We start from the raw sequence: 19689 nt of genomic DNA on the forward strand, positions 1-19689 counted from the left end.
CAGTTTTATGATAGATGAATTTGTGCAATGTCGGCCAGCCTTATTTTTCCTTTTGAAGGCAGTCATCCCCCATGTGGCATGGGCATTGCTTTTCTTTTTAAAGGGGGCTTTGAACCTGAGGGGATACTATGTAGCTGCTATACCCAAGGCATAAATAGACGAGTGTCATGATTATCGATGTACAGGTTTTCTGGATGTAATGTTTGATATGAATTTTGCTCAAGGATCAGCTATTTTGTGTTCAGTTGGTTGGCAGTTGGTTGGCTGGTGTAATGAATGGGAAAACCGACATTTTGATATACCCATTTAAGGACTATGCCGTTTGTACCTTAATGCAGGACCTATGGACTTTGTATTAGTGATCCAAGCACTGTTTGCACATATTGCTGGTTCAGACCTTTTATTGAATGCTTTCTTATCTGTATCTATGTAGGATTGAAAACAAATTGTGATTTACTTAAACTAAATGAAATTGTGAAACATGCTTAACTGTTGACCTCTTATGTGTTTGATCAAATGCATAATACTGAACAGAGAACTGTTCATTGACTTTCTTTTCACATTTCTTATTTCAAGTTCTCTTTTCCTTTTTACATTTCGAAATTTGAAGTACTCTGGAATATGCAGAGAAGCCTATTGTATTAATGATATTCTACTTGATGGCAAAAGTGACATTGCTTGCGTTCCATTTTAACGTTAGGTGTGTTGCACAGTATATACTACTTGCTCCACACTCCCTATATGGAGCTCTCAATCACTGAAGGCTGTTCTATACCAAGGAGCTACTCTTAGTCCCCATCACTGCCTCCTTATTTCGATCCCTGCTTTCTTCTCACTGCAACTGTTAAGAAGGTTCAGAATTATCACCTCTGGACATGTTCCTCGCATGCAATTAATCACTACAGTGATGGAAGGAGTTGCAGAGGATGGGCTATTTCTAACTCGGCTTCCTCATGACATCTCCAACATGTAGAGCAGAGATGTACTGATAAGTGTCCCGCTAGCTTTTGCCTTACAGCTCAAGACTTGTTTGGATGAGCCACGTTCTGTGTACATTAAACAACATATCAAGAGACGGAAGAGGGAGCGTTGCAGTAGGAGAGGAACTGGACTTACCGACTGCACCTTTAAGCCTCTCTTTACTACCATTTCTATTTTAAAGTTGTTATCGATATATGAGTAAATCAAGTTTTAGAAAAAATAAAATGGCAGATAATATCTGTTGTAGCAAATGCACTAGATGTTTCTGCTAAGCAGATGTTAGATTTGATCTTTTTTGTAATTTTCATTACAGGGCATGGTGCAAAGGTGGCAGTTGCTTCCTTCAGTGTAAAAGAGGAAGAGGAAAATTCAATGGGACACCCCAGCTCTGAGGAAGGCCAAGATATCCTCTCTGCGCCAAGTGAGTAACTTGTGCTTACCTAATTGGAGTAAAGGACACATTGTATTTGCAACCCACTGACCCTTGCAAAACTATTATCACACCAATTGTCTCCCTCACATGTTCTCTTCTTTTGAACAAATATTGATCTACCCAAGATCTTGTGCAGTCTTTTTTTTAAAAAATAGTTTCATTTTTTCGTGAATATTTTGGACATTTATCTTCCTTCAGAACACACTTTACCCATCCAGGTTTTTGTGAAAGTGTATTTCCAATATTCCCTGTTTTTCCCTGTTAGGAGTGTTTTTCAAAACTTCCAATGAATTATGGTATTGGGAAGCCAGCCTTAGGAGACGGGCAAGGTTTAATACAAGTCTAACCACTGTCACTAGCAGCATGGCTTAGACTATGCTTGGTGTAAAGTACAGTTAACATACACGAGGGGTTTTCAAGCAATGCATTGCAAATTTGGGTAAGTATTAATATGCTGATTTAACAACTTTGATGAAAAGTCCCCTGCCTGATTTTGGGGACCACCAATGTGTTGATTTACAGGGCCGCTAGCCAGCCACTCTTACTCATTTTATTTCCAGAAGCTAATTTACACACTGGAAACACAGGAGAGCACTGCTCGGCACAGGCAGCACTAGGGAAGTTCAGGGGAGAATAACTAACAAACAGGGGCCTAGCCATTTATATGCTTGGTATAGCCACTCAATCCCACAGCAGTCCCAGGTGCACTCAAGGAAAAGCATGAATCCCAACCCTCACACAGTTATAGGCCACAGGTGCAGACCGTAACTGAAAGTGCCATCCAGGGGGAGGAGTGAACACAGTATAAAAGCATGCAGCTCCAATTGCTTAATGTGGGTTCCAGGAGATGGAGGCTTGAATTTGTAGAAGGCCAAAGACTGGTGAGCGGTGGAAGAAGCAGTGCTGGAAAGATGGAAGAGAGTGGTGAGGTTGCAGCAGCGGAGAGCAGGAGGTGGTGGTGAGAGCTAAGAGGCTGATGGAGGAGATGGTAACATCAGAGGGACATTGTGGGCTGGAGGAGGTAGCGACAGCTAAAACGGTGAAGGAGGAGGTGATAACAGGGAGGAGGTGATAACAGGGAAAGAGTAAACAGGAGGAGGAGGTGAGAGTTAAAGGTCTGTCAAAGGAATGGGTAACATCAGAAGGATGGTTGAAGGTGAAGGTGATAACATCAGGACACAAGTAGAAGCCAAGAAGAGGTGGTAGAAATCAGTGTGCAGGATAAGGTGGTGTAAACCAAATGAGAAGGAGGAGGTTATAACATTCAGGATGGTAGAAATGATACAGAGGAGGTAATACCAGGTGGAGGAAGGTACACTCCAATGTGGAGGCGGTAGTGAAGATGGTATGAAGAAGATCTCATTTTCTTTCCCGTTGGCCCTGTGTGTAACAAATCAAAATAGAATGGTATCTCATGAGGATCAATCAAATAAGAAATAATCAAGAAACACATTTTATATACAACCATAAATCAATATTGCAATATAAAATTCTCAGGGAAGAACATTGAACAAATGATACATGGATTGTTTTTATATATACACCTCAATTTAATTCTTTATAGAAAATAATATCCAAATCGCAACATTCAATACAATCTTTACATAAACATCAGACATCATAAAAATGTATTCAATAAAGTGCATCTAATTCATGCTGGGCATGTAAACATTACTCATGTGCAAAAAGTGTAACATACATCACATCATCAACCGTAAATATATAAATGATCAATTCGACAATTCACCACTGCTCACGGTCTAATGTCCGACCATTCACAGTGGAATCCAGTCAACTAGTGGGTGTTCAGGGAAACACAATTCCTCACACCATATAAGTATCCTGAAATATACTTCTAAAAGACCTTCCATTTCACTAGTATCGATAGGAAAGTACAAGACTCGTACAAAATGATCCGTCTTCTTCAGGACCCATGGGGTCAGTGGGCAACCTTCCCATCACTTCTTAGCCATAGAACGTGCCTCAAGTGGTTCATCATGAATCCTTACAACTGGCTCTAAGAATACAAAATTGCACCTACACCAATGTACTCCCTAAAGAATCTCTAGTCTTATATATTTACATTAGAGGATTCTGAATTACCTGCATTTGACTTTTGAAGCAGATTTCTTCACTACTAAACTTCAATGCAACGTGCAAGGTTAACAACTCCTGCAACGACACAAAGAAAACTAAGGCTGGATCCTAAAGTTACTTTGTAAATTGTAGTCCAACGAATTGCCCAAAACAAGTACCTACTTGTTTATTTCCTCCAACGATGGTGTCAGCTAATTGTGATGACTGGAATCACGGGTGTTTCATTCATTCTGTGTAACGTTGTACACTCATTGGAAACCTACGGAAGAACAAACCACTGTCAAAGTTTCAAGGCTTAGACAATCTGAACACCAAATGTGCCGACGACTGCTTACTGCATCGCCGGAAACAACTTCCTGAATTTGAAGCTTCTGTAAACACACGGGCAATCCGGCTCAGTTTTGTTTTGATGAGCTCTGTAAAAACACCTGACTTGTAAACGCCTGACTTGTAAACGTCACGCATATGTGCAAAATAAATACTCAGTAATGCTAACTGCCATGTTGGACTATGTCCACATGCCATAAGATTGCATCAAATCGGTTAGCCACTACGTTCGCAGATTAACACTAACAAGGCCGTTTGTATACATGTTTGCTTTGTTAATTAATTAAACCAACATCAAACACTTCCATTCAACTTCTGAAATCCTCAAGACAGAGTCTCCTGATTCAAAGCGGCAAAGCTCTGTCAAGTCACCTAATCTAGAACGTGAAGAGGGCCAGATAGTATGTGTGCATACCCACCATATAGAACTGTGGTCAACGTTCACTATGTTACCCCCCCCCAATCCAATTAGTTCTGCCCAATGTATGTGATGTTATGCATACAATAACGTCTACAACATCACTCACTTCAACTAAGACGGGACTAATGTTAATACATTTGGACAGTGTAATGATGGACGTAAACTATGAATGAACATCTAACAGCTCTCACACTGTCATGCCCATCCTAATTAATTCCATTCCTTTTGATTATTCAAGTCATTGGTGTGCCAGTTAGTATGGTACATCCATTATTTTTCTCTTTCAGCAAGTCTGCCTTCAACATTGTCTGAATCATTGCCTGATATTTTATCAATTGGCCACCATTTTAAATCATCTGGACCATGTTCTTCTGCTAAATAAATTTCAACTAACGGAGCCATTCAATTCGTGGTCCTAGTCCTGGATTAATGTTCTACAATCCTTATTCTTAATGGTCTGGATGGTTTTCCTATATACATATTTTTACAAGGGCATTCCACAGGCTAAGTAACATTTCTGCTGTTACATGTTGTGTGGCCGCTCAATAGCCAAGAATGGTGGTTGATGTCTACCATGGTACAAGGGAACGAAAATCTGCAAACACTACAATTTGCACATGGGAAATGTCCTTTGACAGGATCCATACACCACATCGAAGAAATGGATTGTGTATTAGTTTTAGAAGCTCTGTCGGCACAAGTCAGCCACCCTTTTCAATTCGTAACCTTCTTAGAAGCAAACAGTGGTCCGGGAAGGGTAAAGTTCTCAAGTTGTAATAAATGCCAGTGTCTACAGATGGATTTTCTAATCTCCTTATTTTGTGTATTAAATGTCATAGCACATACCAGATGGTCTTCTATGCATTGTTTATGTTATTTAGTCTGGCTAATGGACCACATCTGATTTCTAGCTCTTTTTTTTTAGACTGTCTCAATAGTCTTTTCGGATATACCCTCCTGGACAACCTTTCTTGTATTTGGTTAGACTGTTTAACATAATCTTTCATATTGGTAGAATTTCATCTTGCCCTGAGGAATTGACCATAGGGGATATTATTGCCTAATGCCCGGGGGTGTAACATAGCCACTAATAAGTGAAAGTGAACTACAACATGTGGTCTTGGTGTCTTTCTTTGTCCCAGGTGGAGCACTGTGACACAACACTGATGCATTAAGCTAGAATGCTACAAGTAAATAAAACCATATACACGCATAGTTTCACAACTTAGATGCCCAATTGAAGCACCAACCACACTTTAGGTCAATAATAAAGTAATTTGGTAATACAGTGTTTCAGGCTAAAGTGGGGTCGGGGGGGGGAGAAATTAGGATATCATAAAGCACACCAACACATTAAAAATAAATGTTAGCAGTCTAACCTTATCCCAAGAATAGTTTTCCACCAGAGTTCAAGGCAAGTAGCCAATTTTGCCAACTAAGGGGAATTTAGAACAGTTACCAAAGTTGTCCCATAGGATGTAATGGGATTTAATTCAGTAGTCTAATGCCATTAGGTTGTAAAAATTCATAATCTGGTACATTGATGGGGGGTCGTCATGGAAAAATCACTCTGAAACCTGAAGTGGTTACAAGGGTGGTTATAGTGAGTCTTACAAGATTGGATGACGTTTGGGAACTTGCTGAGGGTTCAGGGCAAAAGGGTTTTTTGAAAATTGGCATTGGAGCCACCTCTCTCAGTAAGTAACCCCTACTTTCATGGTTCTACGGGTTAATGCTATGAGAGTAGTTCAGATTGTAGTGGGGGTCCCATCGGGCGGACCTCTGAGTGTCGGTATTCTGGGTCGAAACCCACCCAGGTCTGGAAAATTAGCTGTGGATTTCCTGACCAGCAGGCTCTCTTCCTTTGTTTGACTGACCAGGTCGTGGCTCGTGCTGTTTTTTTCTTTGTCCCCAGTGGCCAGAGGGACATAGCCCTTTGATGGGTATTTGCTATTTGTAGGGCCTCCACCAAAGTGGGCTCAGGTAACTGCCTCACCACTTTCTGCAGATATGGCGGAAGCAAGTTGACTAACTGTTCGAGGAGCAGCATCTCCTTCACCTCTTCAGAGGTTTTATTTGCCATCCGTTTCTTTAAGAGATCCTGGACATATAGGATAATTGTAATGGAATTTCCCTTTGTTTTAGGCATACATGTCGTAATCCCATCCAGCAATGCTCCCGGTCCTGTCCCAAGCGTTCCAAAATCTCCTGCTTCAGGTGTACATGGAGTTTGGCCACCAGGAGTTAAGGTCTGGAAAGCTTGTTGGGTTTCCTCCTCCCTCTGGCTCCCCTCACGTAGATTGGCTGCCCCGCCTAGTCTCTCGCCATTGTTCATCCCGTGGGCAGCCATCTCCAGGTTCCCTGTTTGGGGGTAGGGGACCCTTGGTCCTCCGTGGGGTTCCAATCTTGAAATGAAGAGAACAGGGAGGATCTGTACTTAGGTACCCATGCCCTAAATGTGGATGGTTTGGCATCAGAACTCCCTGCCCCCACACCCTTTCAACGGCAAAGCCATGGCCTTAGCACAGTACATACAAGTTTCCTGTAGAGGAAAAGGGCAACTACCAACCCAGTTGTTTGGGAGGACCCCAGCCAGGATACCTATACCCAGGTCCCACTACCAAAGGTAAAGGAAGAGTAACTCCAGGGACTAACATTAACCCCTAGTGAACTCAATTGGAAATGGAGTGGGTATACAGCCTGGTGCCTCAAACGCTGTCCAAGAAGAGCAACAGCCAGCGGTAAGTCAGGGCCTTTGGGGATGACCTGGTTGCTGTGTAGGGGCCCAAGGGTTGCATGTGCATAGGTGGCTATTTCTGAAAGCTGGGTCAGACAGTGTCATGGTTCTGGTCTCCGATACTAACCTCATGGATCTTGGACCAACAGCCTGGACCTCAGGTCAAAGAAGACAAGACCTCTGTTGCAACACCCTTTGGGAAAGCAGGGTTTCGACAATACAGCAAGCAGTCCTTATGAACCAGCACAGGTCAGCAGGCAATGAAGGATGACCACACAGGACTTCAGCTCCAGTAAGTTGCTTCATCTGGTCCTGAGCAGCAGGAGCAGAGCCACCAAGCGCAAGCCCATTGACAAGGTATCCCATGAAGTTGCGTCGCACAGAGTGCTACACAATGTCCTGAGCAAAGAGGAGTCCCACCCCTGAGGCTGCAGACCAGCTACAGGTCCAAGGCTTCCTGGAGCTTCAAGGAGACGTCCAACGCAGTGCTGGACAGAGAACCAGGTGTTCCCATATCCTGAAAGGCGGGATACACTGCGATGACCTCCCCTGGTCGGTGAAGAGCAGGGCTTCACTTTCTTTGGGCTTGCTTTGGCAGCACGTGTAGTAGCGGGTTCCTGGCATCTCTATGAGGCCTTTTCAGCTTCTGTCACGCAGTTCTAGTGGTTAGCCACTTGAGTGGCTCCAGTATCATGTTAAGAAACCTGGGCTGAGGGTGACCCCTGGCCACGCATCAGAGGATCAGCAACATTGCAATTCGATGTGGCTTTCCAATCATGGCTAGCCTGCTGCGCCCCCGTCACTACCTCACTCTAACTTGGGGGTCTATTTGAGCTTCCTGCAGCCCCTTACCCAGCCCAAAGCAGTGCCAAAATGGCTACAGTAAAAAAAGAAGAGGTACACAGGCGTGCACCCAAAAAGTGTACAAATATGGCAATACCCCCATTAGCCTGCTTGCTTCCAATATGTATTGGAAAAACACACATACAAGGAAAAGGGCAACTAAGTTCTCTTGTACCTTGGACTACTGTCCTTATGGGAGATAATAGTGCTGTGCAATAGACTTATATGGCGGACAGGGTCCCCTGCAACGGTAGCCTTAAGGACTTACCAGGGCCCTCAAGATGGCATGAGTTAAGCGAGTGAGTGAGGTTAAAAGGAATTCCCTCACACGAACTAGGTCAGCATCATACAAACAGTAAGCAGATATGCTGTGGGTCCCATCGAAGATGATTTGAAAGCTGCAAAAAGAACACTTCCAGTTGCTTTAAAATATTATAATAGAAAAAAACATGAAAGATCTTCCAGAACAGGGGGGGGGGGGAGCAGAGCATTCTAGCTACTGCTCTAGATTCACGCGCGGACACCCCCCACATTTGCTAGAATGGCAAGCTAGGAGCTATGCCCCTTTAGAGGAATCGTGGGGCTGTCACTGAGGTATCGCGACAGACCTCAAGACTCACTCGAGTGACTGACTTTCCTAGCAGCCGCCCACAGCAGTTCTGGCTGCAAGCAGAAAAATCCAGCGCGGACGCTGACTGGTGTGCACTTCACACTACAGAGCAACGGCTCCCCCAAACATCACCTAACTCTTGGATTGAGCACTTGGGTTTTTGTCAATTGTACAGCAAGCACTTTAAGTACTAGACAAAAATGAAAATAATGCGATGGGACAAGAGCAGGAGGAAGAGCAAGTAATGGCAACCTTTTATAGTGGCGACGAGACAGAAGAGCGGCAATGATTCACAAGATGAAAAGCCAGAAGCCGGAGAAATGGGGGGCATGAAAGAAAACAGGAACAAGCAGGAGACGGGGAAAAGAGGCAACAGCATACTGATTCTTTTCAGCTTTGAGTGTATTTTGTGCATCAGCCCCATAAAACACAATAAATGACATCATAAAAAGAAATAATCTATATTTATAAAAGTGAAATTGTGTGGGGGGGGGCTAGGTTTGTGGCAAAGCGTTGTTCCTTATACAATTCCACACCGTGTCACCAGTCTGCACCACATAGTGCCTAGTTGCCTGTTAGGACCCTCTGGACATTACTGGCTACATAACATTTGGATACCCACACCTTTCACCGGATGTCAGCACCTTCACACATGAGACAATTGCCTGAAATCAGTGAAAAACATCAATGTGGTCATAGAAGGATCGGTATCGTCATGGGGAACAGTACTTGAGGTCTCTGTGGGACCTCAGATGTCATGCTTCAAGGCCCTGGGAAGCACGGTTTCTGAGATATTTACACTGCAATGCACCGCACCGAACTGCACCGCGCCAGGGTGAGGCGACGGGCGGGGAGAGAGCACAGAAGGTCCCGGGATGCAGCAGCACACCAACTCTCTGCTCCGGGGTATGTCAGCCGGCCACACGCGCCTATTCTCACTGCAGTTTACTTCAGAGTCCTAAGCGCATCAAGCGATAAGCCAATCAGAACAGCGACCTACACGATCCATTATTTCCCACAATTGATGAGTGGTGTCATGTCCGTCTACAGAACCCGTTAAGGTACTTTTTGCTGGTATACAATAAAAAAAAGAACATTTTAAACACATCAGTCGGTTAAAATGTGACATAAATGAACTGATTGCAAACTAATAAAATGTCGTTTTATGATATAACAACTTATCAGAATTCAGTCTGCCAGAATCATGTTACCAACTCCCTGGAGCGTTGCATCAGTGCACAGGCTTCATTACAACGGATCTAGGCTGCCCAACCCTTGTAAGGTCTTTTGAGACAGCAAAAACTATTTCTGAATTTTCAGCCAACTTGCAGATTTTCTTTTCAAGACTACTAACGTTCCACACAGAACCTGACGTGGGGTATCCGAGCAGGCAGGGGTGTTGCTAGGTCTGGAAAAGTTCAGGGGCTAAGCTAACGTCGGGATTTGGGGCTAGCTATAGCCTTTTGGTTGTAGCCCCTGAGCTTCTATCTGGGGGTACAACCAAAAGACCCGGGGCTATAGCCCTCTCAGCCCCCCTCGCAACGCCTCTGCGTGCAGGCAACACTCCGGTTTTCTCCTTAATGTCTTGCAGATCCAAAGCAAAGACCAGAACTTTTTTTTCTAAATTGTAAAATCAGATCTGAGGCACAGTAGCTAAAAACCAAAGAAAAACCAAACCGCAGCCAGATAATTTTTCGGTCTGCTATAGGCCAGCTTTATCAGCGCCAATCCACACGGGGTTACCCACCTACTCTCGTAGCTTTATCGTGCCCAGCGAGGAACTGTCCCAGTTTGCCCATGTTTGGTGGTAGGATTCGGCTCCTTGCATAGGCAAGGTAGGCATCCTTGGCCTGCCTCTGGCCACCCGTTAGTAGGGGTGATCTAGCAGTCTAGGCCAAGCTCACATGAGGAGAGGAAGGTCAACATGACACGAGTAACAGTAGTATCGCTTTTAGTACACTGGAGGGGAAGGCCAACGTCAGCACTTTTTGTTGGGACCAGGGGTGGTCTGGGAACTAAAAGAGGCCCTGGAAATAATTACTGGAGACCAAAAGAGGCCCTGGAAACAATGTTCAAAGTGGCCCCCAATGACACATTTTCAGCAAGCCCTATGAGAACATTTGGAAATACCACACAAAAGAGGCCCATGGTGCAGAGGCCCACCAGGAAATCTCCAGAGTTCCCTATAGGCCAGTCCACCCCTGGTTGGGACGCCTGCATGCAATTGTCTTCATTTGCAGAACAAACCAGGCGAAATCAGCGCAAGCTCGTCAAACAACATTTTGGCATTTCGCCCAAACCACAGGTGCCTTGTACTATGACTCAGGCAAATGTATTACTTGGAATTCCAGTCCCTGGAAGTTACAGGTTAAAGAACGTACAAAGAAATGCTTTTGGGCCTGTAGCGAAAGAGTTGAAATGTGAAAAAACTCGAAAGCTTCTGCGCCATATAATCAGAAAGCCAACGCGAGTGACGAGTACGGAGTGGGAACACTGTTCTGGGATCAGTCCCGATGCTAACCATCAATGCTACACTATTATGTGAGAAGACGTGCACAAGATTGCTGGAGAAGTTGGTCAGTGGTGGAAATGGAAAAAATGTGGTGGGGATCCCACGAGTGCCGGGGTGGGGGAGGAGTTGGGGGAACATAGGGGGTGTGGTCTGGAGGGGGCGGGGTTGGTAGTGGCCATCCGATCAAATAAATACTTTTAAAAAAAGAAAGAAAAATAAGCGCCCACAACAGTAATATTGCCTTTTACCGCCGGCCAGGGCTTTAAGTGGGATGGGGCCTGCCGGGGCTCCGGCAGGCTCCGACATTTCCTTTGAGGCGGGGCCCTGCGGGGCCCACTAATCTCCCCTGCCAGCCCCGGGCACTACACGAAAATGTTTTTTTTCTGAAGCCTGAAGCTCTTGCTCGTGTGTGCGAAAGCTTTAGGCTCCAGAAAAAAATGCCTTTCAGCCATAATGGTGGCGCCGCACCTGCGAGGCATCCCTTTAAGCAGGAGATGCCCGTGGGCCGGCGCCACCATTATGGAGAAAACGCGAGGCCACTGGAAGCAGAGGGCGTTTTCCTGGAGAGTTTCAGTCTTCAGGAAAACGGCCTCAGCTTCCAGCGCCCTCACCCTTTCAGCCTTAATGGTGACGCTGCCCCTACCCAGCTGGCAAGGGGCAGCGCCACCATTAAGGCTGAATAGGCGAGGCCCTGTCCCCTGCCAGGCAAGCCTATAGAATATAAATGCAGAGATCAACAGCGATCACTACAAAAGGTTGCCTAGCAGGGGTGCCAGCTGGGGCTCGTCAGGGGGGCGTGGCATGACGGGCCCTCAGGACCCCTGCAATTAGGCCAGACCCCCTTGATGAGCCCTGGCTCATTTTGTTGTGCGAAAAAAAGGAAAAGAAAAAAAAACGCCCGCGAGGGCAGCATTGCCTTTTACGCGGCTCTGGCACTGGTGTGTAATGCACAATGCTCGCTACATGTACAACTGATTCCTTTCAGTCGTACATGTAGTGAGCATTGTGCATTACACATCAGTGCCAAAGCCGCGGTAAACGGCAAATGCTGCCGTCGCGGACGCTTTTTTTTTCTTTTTCTTTTTTCCAGCGCGGTTCATGGGCTTGGGCGCTGACTCTGGCCGGATCCCGAGATCCGGCTACACATCTGGTGTCGGATCTCGGATCCGCCGCGAGCCGGCCCAATGACCAGCACTGACTAGCAGCCCTGATTTGAGAAAGGCTTTGAAAGCCGAAACACGTGTAATCAACAAAGGGCTTTTTTAAAAAAGAATGAATAAAGTTAAATGTCTTTCTGATTATATGGTGCAGAAGCTTTGTTTTTTTTCACATTTCAACCAGTTACGCGACGGGTTAGGCTTTAGACCGTCAAACTCCAACCACCTGCGACAATTGCGTACAAAAACCCAGCGGATCCAAGAGTAATACACATAATGTTTTTTTTTTTTTGTGGAAATCATCAGTGTGTTGCTGTGAATGAATATGGATGATAATTAGAGTCGCCTTTCAGAGCAGCTGTGAGAAAAAGCCAATTCCTCTATTTCTGTACCGAATGAGCCTCTTCAGTAGCGTATGATTTGATCTGGGAGAAAAACCGCGTGGAGGGAAGAGATTATGAGGTAAAATCAATGCCGTTGTCGGCTCTAAATGATGGTCTCATTTCTCTTGTAAGCATATACTTATATTGTGTTAATGTTTTGTGTAACAGGGCCGGAAGTTACACCACCAGGAAAATCAATGGGCATTAACGCGGTGGGCGAGCCCTATCCCATTGGCGCCCATTGCTTCCGGAAAAGGGAAGGCATGGACAGTCCTGCAGGTGAGGCCATCACAGCGAGCGTGTATCTGAGCGCGCCATTTCTTTGATTTGTTTTTATTTGGATTATTCGTCAAGCGCGAATCTTGCTCTGTACATTGATCTGGGATATGGGTAGACAAATGTACCCTAAAACCTTGCTTTTGCCCAGCACTGTATGGGGCACATAGTCGTCCAGTAATTCACAGCGACAACTCATAATTGTGGGCTCATTTGTGGCTGTTTGCAGTCTGCCTTCCACATTGTGCTCAGTGAGAAAATCACGTTCTTCTTGAAGAGAGCAAGGGGGCAGCTGTAAAGTACCCACCAAGGACAAAAAGGTGTCCAGTGATAATGTTGCCAGGGAAATGGTCGCCAGGTGGCGACATTTCCCTAAAAATGCACCCTCCAGAAAATTAAACTTTCCTCAAATATTCTAGGATTGGAGATAATATATAATTATACCCCTCCTAGAATATTTGAGGAAAGAATGTTAGGGGTGGGGGGAAGTCACCTAACTGGCAACTTTTCACCAGTGACATTATTTCATGGAACCAGACAAAGGGCCTCATTACACGGATGACAGTGAACCATGGCGCTATTAGCGCCATGGTTCATGCCGGTAAAATACCGGCACCGCCTTGGTGGAAAGGGGAATTACCGCCCCATTCCAAGGTTGGCGGGGCGGTAATTCCCCCTTCCATCAATGCCCTTCCCCATTCCCATTTTTGCCCCATAGGGCTCTATGGGAATGGGGAAGGCGCTAATTAGGGTACCGCAAATTGCGGTACCGTAATTAGCTCCACTGGTCCCTTTGCGGGTTGGTTAACGCCTGCAAAAAGCAGGCGTTAAATTCCCCAACCCGCAAAGGGACCTCGTAGTAAGGCGGTAAGGATTTACCGGTACCGGTAAAATACCAGTACCGGTAAACCCTTACCGCCTACCGTGTAATGAGGCCCAAAATCCTCACAGATTCTGTGGCCAGGTCCATGGCTTCCAGTTTGTCACTAGAAACAGCTTTACCGTCACACCCATGTCATTGTGTGAAGGGACAGTTAGTTTCATCCGTCCACCATCCTAGGGGAAAATGTCATCCCTGTCGGTTGATGGATGCTCGGGTGCCCAATGAACACTTCATCTTTTTGGGCCATGCTTCACCGTACGCTGCACGGGGCAGGGCTCTTCCTCCGGTGACTTGCTGTACCCCTATGGCTAGTTGTATCATAGTGCGGTATTCTAGTGCAGTCACATTCCAGGAATGCAAGTCGAGGTATCATTTGAAAAGTGAGATTCTAATTTTTCAACCGCCACCTTTCCTGGGGAAGGGTCCAGTCAAGATATGAGAAGAGCCAGGTACCAGGCACACAGGGATTTCATTGCACTAAATTATAAACATATATTATGGTAAACCAGCAGTGAGCTCTGGGCTGGTTGTGGGAACCGATTATCCTGTGGCTAGGGTGCAGATCAAGTTGGCCTCAGCAGATTGTGTAACAGGAATAATGTTGAGAACGAGTTAAGCTTTTTTCCTGAGGGTCATTTACACCTTTAAATTATGCTTAAGATGAAAAGGGAAGTGGCCTTGGACTGAGCTTGTACCTTTAAGCAGACATATTGTTTTTGTTTACTTATTTGAAGGACAGGGATGTCAATTTTAATCACAAATGACTTGCAACAATACATTTACAGCTGGAGGAGACATGTCCCAGAAGGGTGCATGTACAATAGCACACAGATAAAAACAATAGTTTATAAGGGTGTGAACAAAGTGGGACATACCCCTTTTTTGTTATCTTGTGGTTTTGTTCTTGGCCTAACATTTACATAGGGCAGCATATGGTCCAGGCTAGAGAGGAGTACTGTACAAATCTAAAAACTACACTATTATGTGGCACTGGAGGGAGTGGTGGGTTCAGGATGGGGAAGAGGGCAGCAGGAGAAGCTCCCTCCTTCAACAAGTTGGTGAAGTTTAAGCCAAGTTTTGAAGAGATTCCCAGTTGAGTTGGTTTTGATTGTGATGGGCAGTGGGTTCCAATGGAGTGGGGTCATTAGGGGGGAAAGAGCAGAAGCGAGAGCAGCCACACAGGGACATGGCACAATGAGGTTGACTGCAGAGGTGGGGCGGAGGGAACGAGATGGTGAGTAGACAGAGATAGCCTCAGCCAGATATTGAGAGCAAGACCGACTGAGAGGTTTGTAGATTAGGAATAGGAACTTGCATCCTTTTACCTATGTTTTCATGCTGTATTATCAATCAGTGAAACATTGTCTGGTTAAAACATAGCCCGATGCTTGCCCCTGGTCTCAGATATTCTGCTCCGCATCGATGCTTGCCCCCGGTCTCAGATATTCTGCTTTGCATCGATGCTTGCCCCTGGTCTCAGATATTCTGCTTTGCATCGATGCTTGCCCCCGGGGTCAGATATTCTGCTTTGCATCGATGCTTGCCCCTGGTCTCAGATATTCTGCTTTGCATCGATGCTTGCCCCCGGTCTCAGATATTCTGCTTTGCATCGATGCTTGCCCCCGGTCTCAGATATTCCGCTTTGCATCGATTCTTGCCCCTGGTCTCAGATAGTCTGCTCCGCATCGATGCTTGCCCCCGGTCTCAGATATTCTGCTTTGCATCGATGCTTGCCCCTGGTCTCAGATATTCTGCTTTGCATCGATGCTTGCCCCTGGTCTCAGATAGTCTGCTCCGCATCGATGCTTGCCCCTGGTCTTAGATATTCTGCTTCGCATCGATGCTTGCCCCCGGTCTCAGATATTCTGCTTTGCATCGATGCTTGCCCCTGGTCTCAGATATTCTGCTTTGCATCGATGCTTGCCCCTGGTCTCAGATAGTCTGCTCCGCATCGATGCTTGCCCCCGGTCTCAGATATTCTGCTTTGCATCGATGCTTGCCCCTGGTCTCAGATATTCTGCTTTGCATCGATGCTTGCCCCTGGTCTCAGATAGTCTGCTCCGCATTGATGCTTGCCCCTGGTCTCAGATATTCTGCTTCGTATTGATGCTTGCCCCCGGTCTCAGATATTCTGCTCCGCCTTTAAGATATAATGAACTTAAGGAGCACTTTTCCAACCTTTTTAATGCATGAAAATGTAAAATACTATGGGCCTCATCACGAGTTGGAAGGTATCCCGGCGGTAATAGCGCCGGGATACCGCCCAATGCTATTAGCGTGCCTGCAACTCAGTGTGACACATTTTTGGCGTAAATTCCCATTTCCCATTGGACCCAAATGGGGTTTCATGGTGCCATTAGTGCCTGTGCAATTAGGGCCCAAAACGGGCAGAAAGCGAGTATTTTAACTCCAGCAAAAAGCTGTAGGTAAAGCTCCAAACTTTCCCGCCAACTCATGAATGGGCCAACCCTTAAATGCGGCAGTAATAGGGTTAACACCACATTTAAGGGCTAAGGCCCAACACGCGATGAGGCTATATGTGTACCCTGTGAGCCCAAAAGGGCCCTGCTAGTAAGGGCTGCATGCTGTTCCCTAATGGAAAACCTAGAAAAAAGAACAAAAACACCATGGTATGATGAATATTTTACTAAATGCTTGCGTGTGCGTTTGGTTTTATATTGGAATAATAGCGGGCTGGATGGAATGTTGAAGGGAGAAGAAAACAAGAATAACAAAATACAACTCCCTCGCTCAAGAAGGGGCTGGGCAGGAGAGAAGAATTCAATGGGGATTTGAATAAAAAGGACAGTTAACGGACAAGGGGAAAGAGAAAAGCGAAGAACAGTAGGTGGAAGAAACGGAGGGGGAGAAAAGGAAAATAACTCCTGGGGGCCGGGGGGGGGGGGGGTAGAGGGCGCTGCCTCAAGCTCCCGCCTGGCATCTTGCCCTGGGGAAGCATGCAGGGAGCCCCAACCCCCCCCCCCCCCCCCCCCCACGGAACCCCCTAGTGAGTGAACCATGGGACCGGGCTGTGTGGCAAGAGCAGCCCGGCCTCCCACAGGGCTGTGGTGGTTGTCGGCCCATCGGGGGCGAGATCAGACAGCACCCAGAAGTTCAACAGTCCCAGGCAGCATGCCTCGAACTGCCCAGTCCGAAAATTAACTGCCCAGTCCAATGAAGTGCTGATAAAACTTTAAACAGAATCCAGAAATAGCTACTGTTCTGACCAGGATGGAAATGATTGACGAGGTCAACAAGTTGAAATTAGGACCAGCCTATCCTGACTGCAAACTGGAGTTTGCCCCGGTAAGTTATTTTAATTATTTAACACCATCTTATGCCACATCACTTTACGCCAGCTTCAGGTGCGGGACATTACAGATAGCTACCTTGACTCAATTGTGGGGACAGTGTGGGTCGAGTATCTGCTTTTTATGTCGTCCGGGTGAGGAGAAAGGCATTCACTTCATGTTTGTATGTGATAAATTGAGACCCACCCCACTTTTGCGACCTTTGCTCAGGGGCGCGGGGACTCGCAACCATTGATGCTTTTGAATTTTGCAAAGGTAGCTGAAGCCCAAATATAGTGAACTGTATTGCCCGGTAGATTCATCAAGCCTGACTGTGTAGCCAAAAACAATTAAATCGGCTACCGATTAAATAAATATTGATTAGAGGGCAATTGGCTACAGTGAAATTTCCCCAGGAGGCAATGGGCCTCATTACGGGATCGGCAGTAACCCTGCAGGTGCTACCAGGCGGGTTGCCGCCAGACCTGTAATAATTTACTGGCACTTGACTTCTCATTAAGAGTCCGGCGGCCCGGGAAGTCAGGCGCAGGTAAATTGCAATTCCCCACTCCCATAGAGTCCTACGCGACTCTATGGGAATGGGAACACGGAAGCACCGGCACCTCTGTGACCGCTACGCCCGGCAGGGTCAGACCTGTCGGGCACAGCGGCTGCGGCAGGCAAACACGTAGTTTGCCGGTCCGGAAACAAGGGTGCCGGTGAGTTTACCAGCACCCTTGTTTTCGGACCTGCAAACTTAGAATGAGGCCCAATGACTGCTTGTGGGTCTGCGAGTATACTCTCACCACCTGATAGTTTTAAAGAAGTTGTTTGTATAGTATATTTCTTTAGCTCATTTATCTTGTATTGAACCTTGATGTAGTTTGAATTTTGTTTATATTTTGTTTACATTGCATTTTGGTCTATTTGTGTTGCCTGACATTTTACAAATGCTGTTTTATTGGTATCAGGTATTAATATCGCCACATATATGGTCGCCGTAAATAATATCGCCGGGAAAATGTTGTGGCGATATTATTTGGGTGACCATATATGTGGCGATATGGGCAATAAAAAAAAACGAAAAAACATTTGGGGGTTGCGGGGGTGTCCCCCACATGTTCCATGCAATAATGTCGCCACAAAAAACGACCATTTTTCGGCGATATTTTTGTACGGCAATATTATTACATGGAACCGTTTTATTGACCTTCCTTTTCGAAATTACAATGAGGTGAATTTTGTTGTTGACTTCTTCCTTTTTGTATGATATCAAATTGTACTTGTTGTTTTTATGAACATTTATGGCTTTTTACACCGAATAAAGTTTTTACTGATTGATTGAATATATTGCTGGAGACAGCATGTACTTGCCTTTTTACTGTGGCTTTGTTGGCAAAGCCAGAATCAGCCTATTCGTAAGTGGACATTCTGGCATATGTGGGCTCAGCCAGCATAGACTTGTTTTCCAACAGTTCATTAATGGCATTTTGGGGCAAAGCCAACATGAGGGTTCCTCTGCAGGCATAGTGGATTACATTTGCGGAGGCCCCATGAATGTGTCTTCTTAAAGTGGCAATACTGATATTATTGGGCACACGAGGATAAAAAGGTCTTCTTAAAATGGCAGAACATTTGTGTATATTCTGGGCAGAGCCAGTGTGAAAATGCTCTTTTACAATGGCAGAATACTGCCAATTTATTGTGGGCAAAGACATCATACATATGGGTTGGGAAGGTTCCTGGTGAACTGGTTGTGACCTGGCATCTTTTTCATGTGTTACCCAAAACCGATAGTAAATTGCATAGCTTTTTGCCCATTGTTTCATAAAAAATGTGCTATCAAATGGATCATTTGAATCCATTATTTTAAAGAACTTCTAAGGGGGGAACCCCTCTGAAAGCTCCCTTGTTACACTTGGCCGTTCACGCACATTTGTGGGAAATATTTACGCCCCTCCAATTAAAAGATTCACCAGCCCTCACTGATAATTTTGGGGCCAGCACCGTAACCATGTTAGATGCCTAGGTATTATGACCTCGAGGAGTGGTCTAGGATTATTTATTTAGAGTTAGAGTGGACTAGAGTTCTTTTTTCGGACCCTGACAAAAGCAGTCTTTAAGGTCAATGTACAGTAGGGACGGTGATTGCTTTCTTAGTGTTCCATATAGGCTGACTCTTTGATCAATGAGTATGCTTGGTCTATGGTGCTCACACTCTAGCGGAAGCCTGCTTGTAGGTAGCTGACACTTCCTGTTTGCTCTACCCATTCCTCTAGATGTACCAGTATGGTTCTATGTGATAATCCCACAATTTGCAGAGGCAGATTTATTTATTTTATTTATTTATTTTTACATTTGTAGAGCGCACTACAGCCCGTGGGCATCGAGGTGCTGTAAAACGGAGCGCAAGAAGGCTTATTTAAGGGTTACAAGAAGCTGCTCAACAAGTGGTTTTAGCAATACAGGTTACATATAAGTCGGTACATAAGTTAGCGAGGATAACATATAAATCACTTAAGATGTACATGTGGAGCCTGCAGGTTTACATGAAGAGCTTGGTCTTGATGGCCTTACGAAAGGCAGCATGGGATTCAATTTGCCTAAGGTACGGTGGTAGGGCGTTCCAATGGGTCGCAGCCATGGTGGGGAAGCTGGTGCAGGAGGGGTCGGGCGGAGGCGCACAAGACCATGAGGAGCGCAGGACATGAGACAAAGGCTCTAATTACATGTTATCAT

The 19689-nt window shown here is 45.6% G+C and overlaps 1 protein-coding gene across 5 annotated transcripts in view; it reads left to right on the plus strand.

Annotated features, from left to right (window-relative positions):
* The window catches only part of LOC138510532 (zinc finger protein 398-like), a 191296-nt gene that overhangs the window by 138721 nt on the left and 32886 nt on the right, over positions 1 to 19689 (plus strand). For 4 of the 5 annotated variants that reach the window (XM_069626256.1, XM_069626259.1, XM_069626257.1 and 1 more), the window contains 2 exons: positions 1295 to 1402; positions 12670 to 12780. In XM_069626256.1, the coding sequence (XP_069482357.1) occupies positions 1295 to 1402; positions 12670 to 12780 (219 nt within the window). The remainder of the gene's footprint in view (positions 1 to 1294; positions 1403 to 12669; positions 12781 to 19689) is intronic. The other variant, XM_069626258.1, reaches the window with a different exon arrangement.

This window comes from Ambystoma mexicanum, chromosome 6p (genome assembly GCF_040938575.1).
Source record: "Ambystoma mexicanum isolate Mex_15411 chromosome 6p, UKY_AmexF1_1, whole genome shotgun sequence".
Classification (NCBI taxonomy): Eukaryota; Metazoa; Chordata; class Amphibia; order Caudata; family Ambystomatidae; genus Ambystoma; species Ambystoma mexicanum.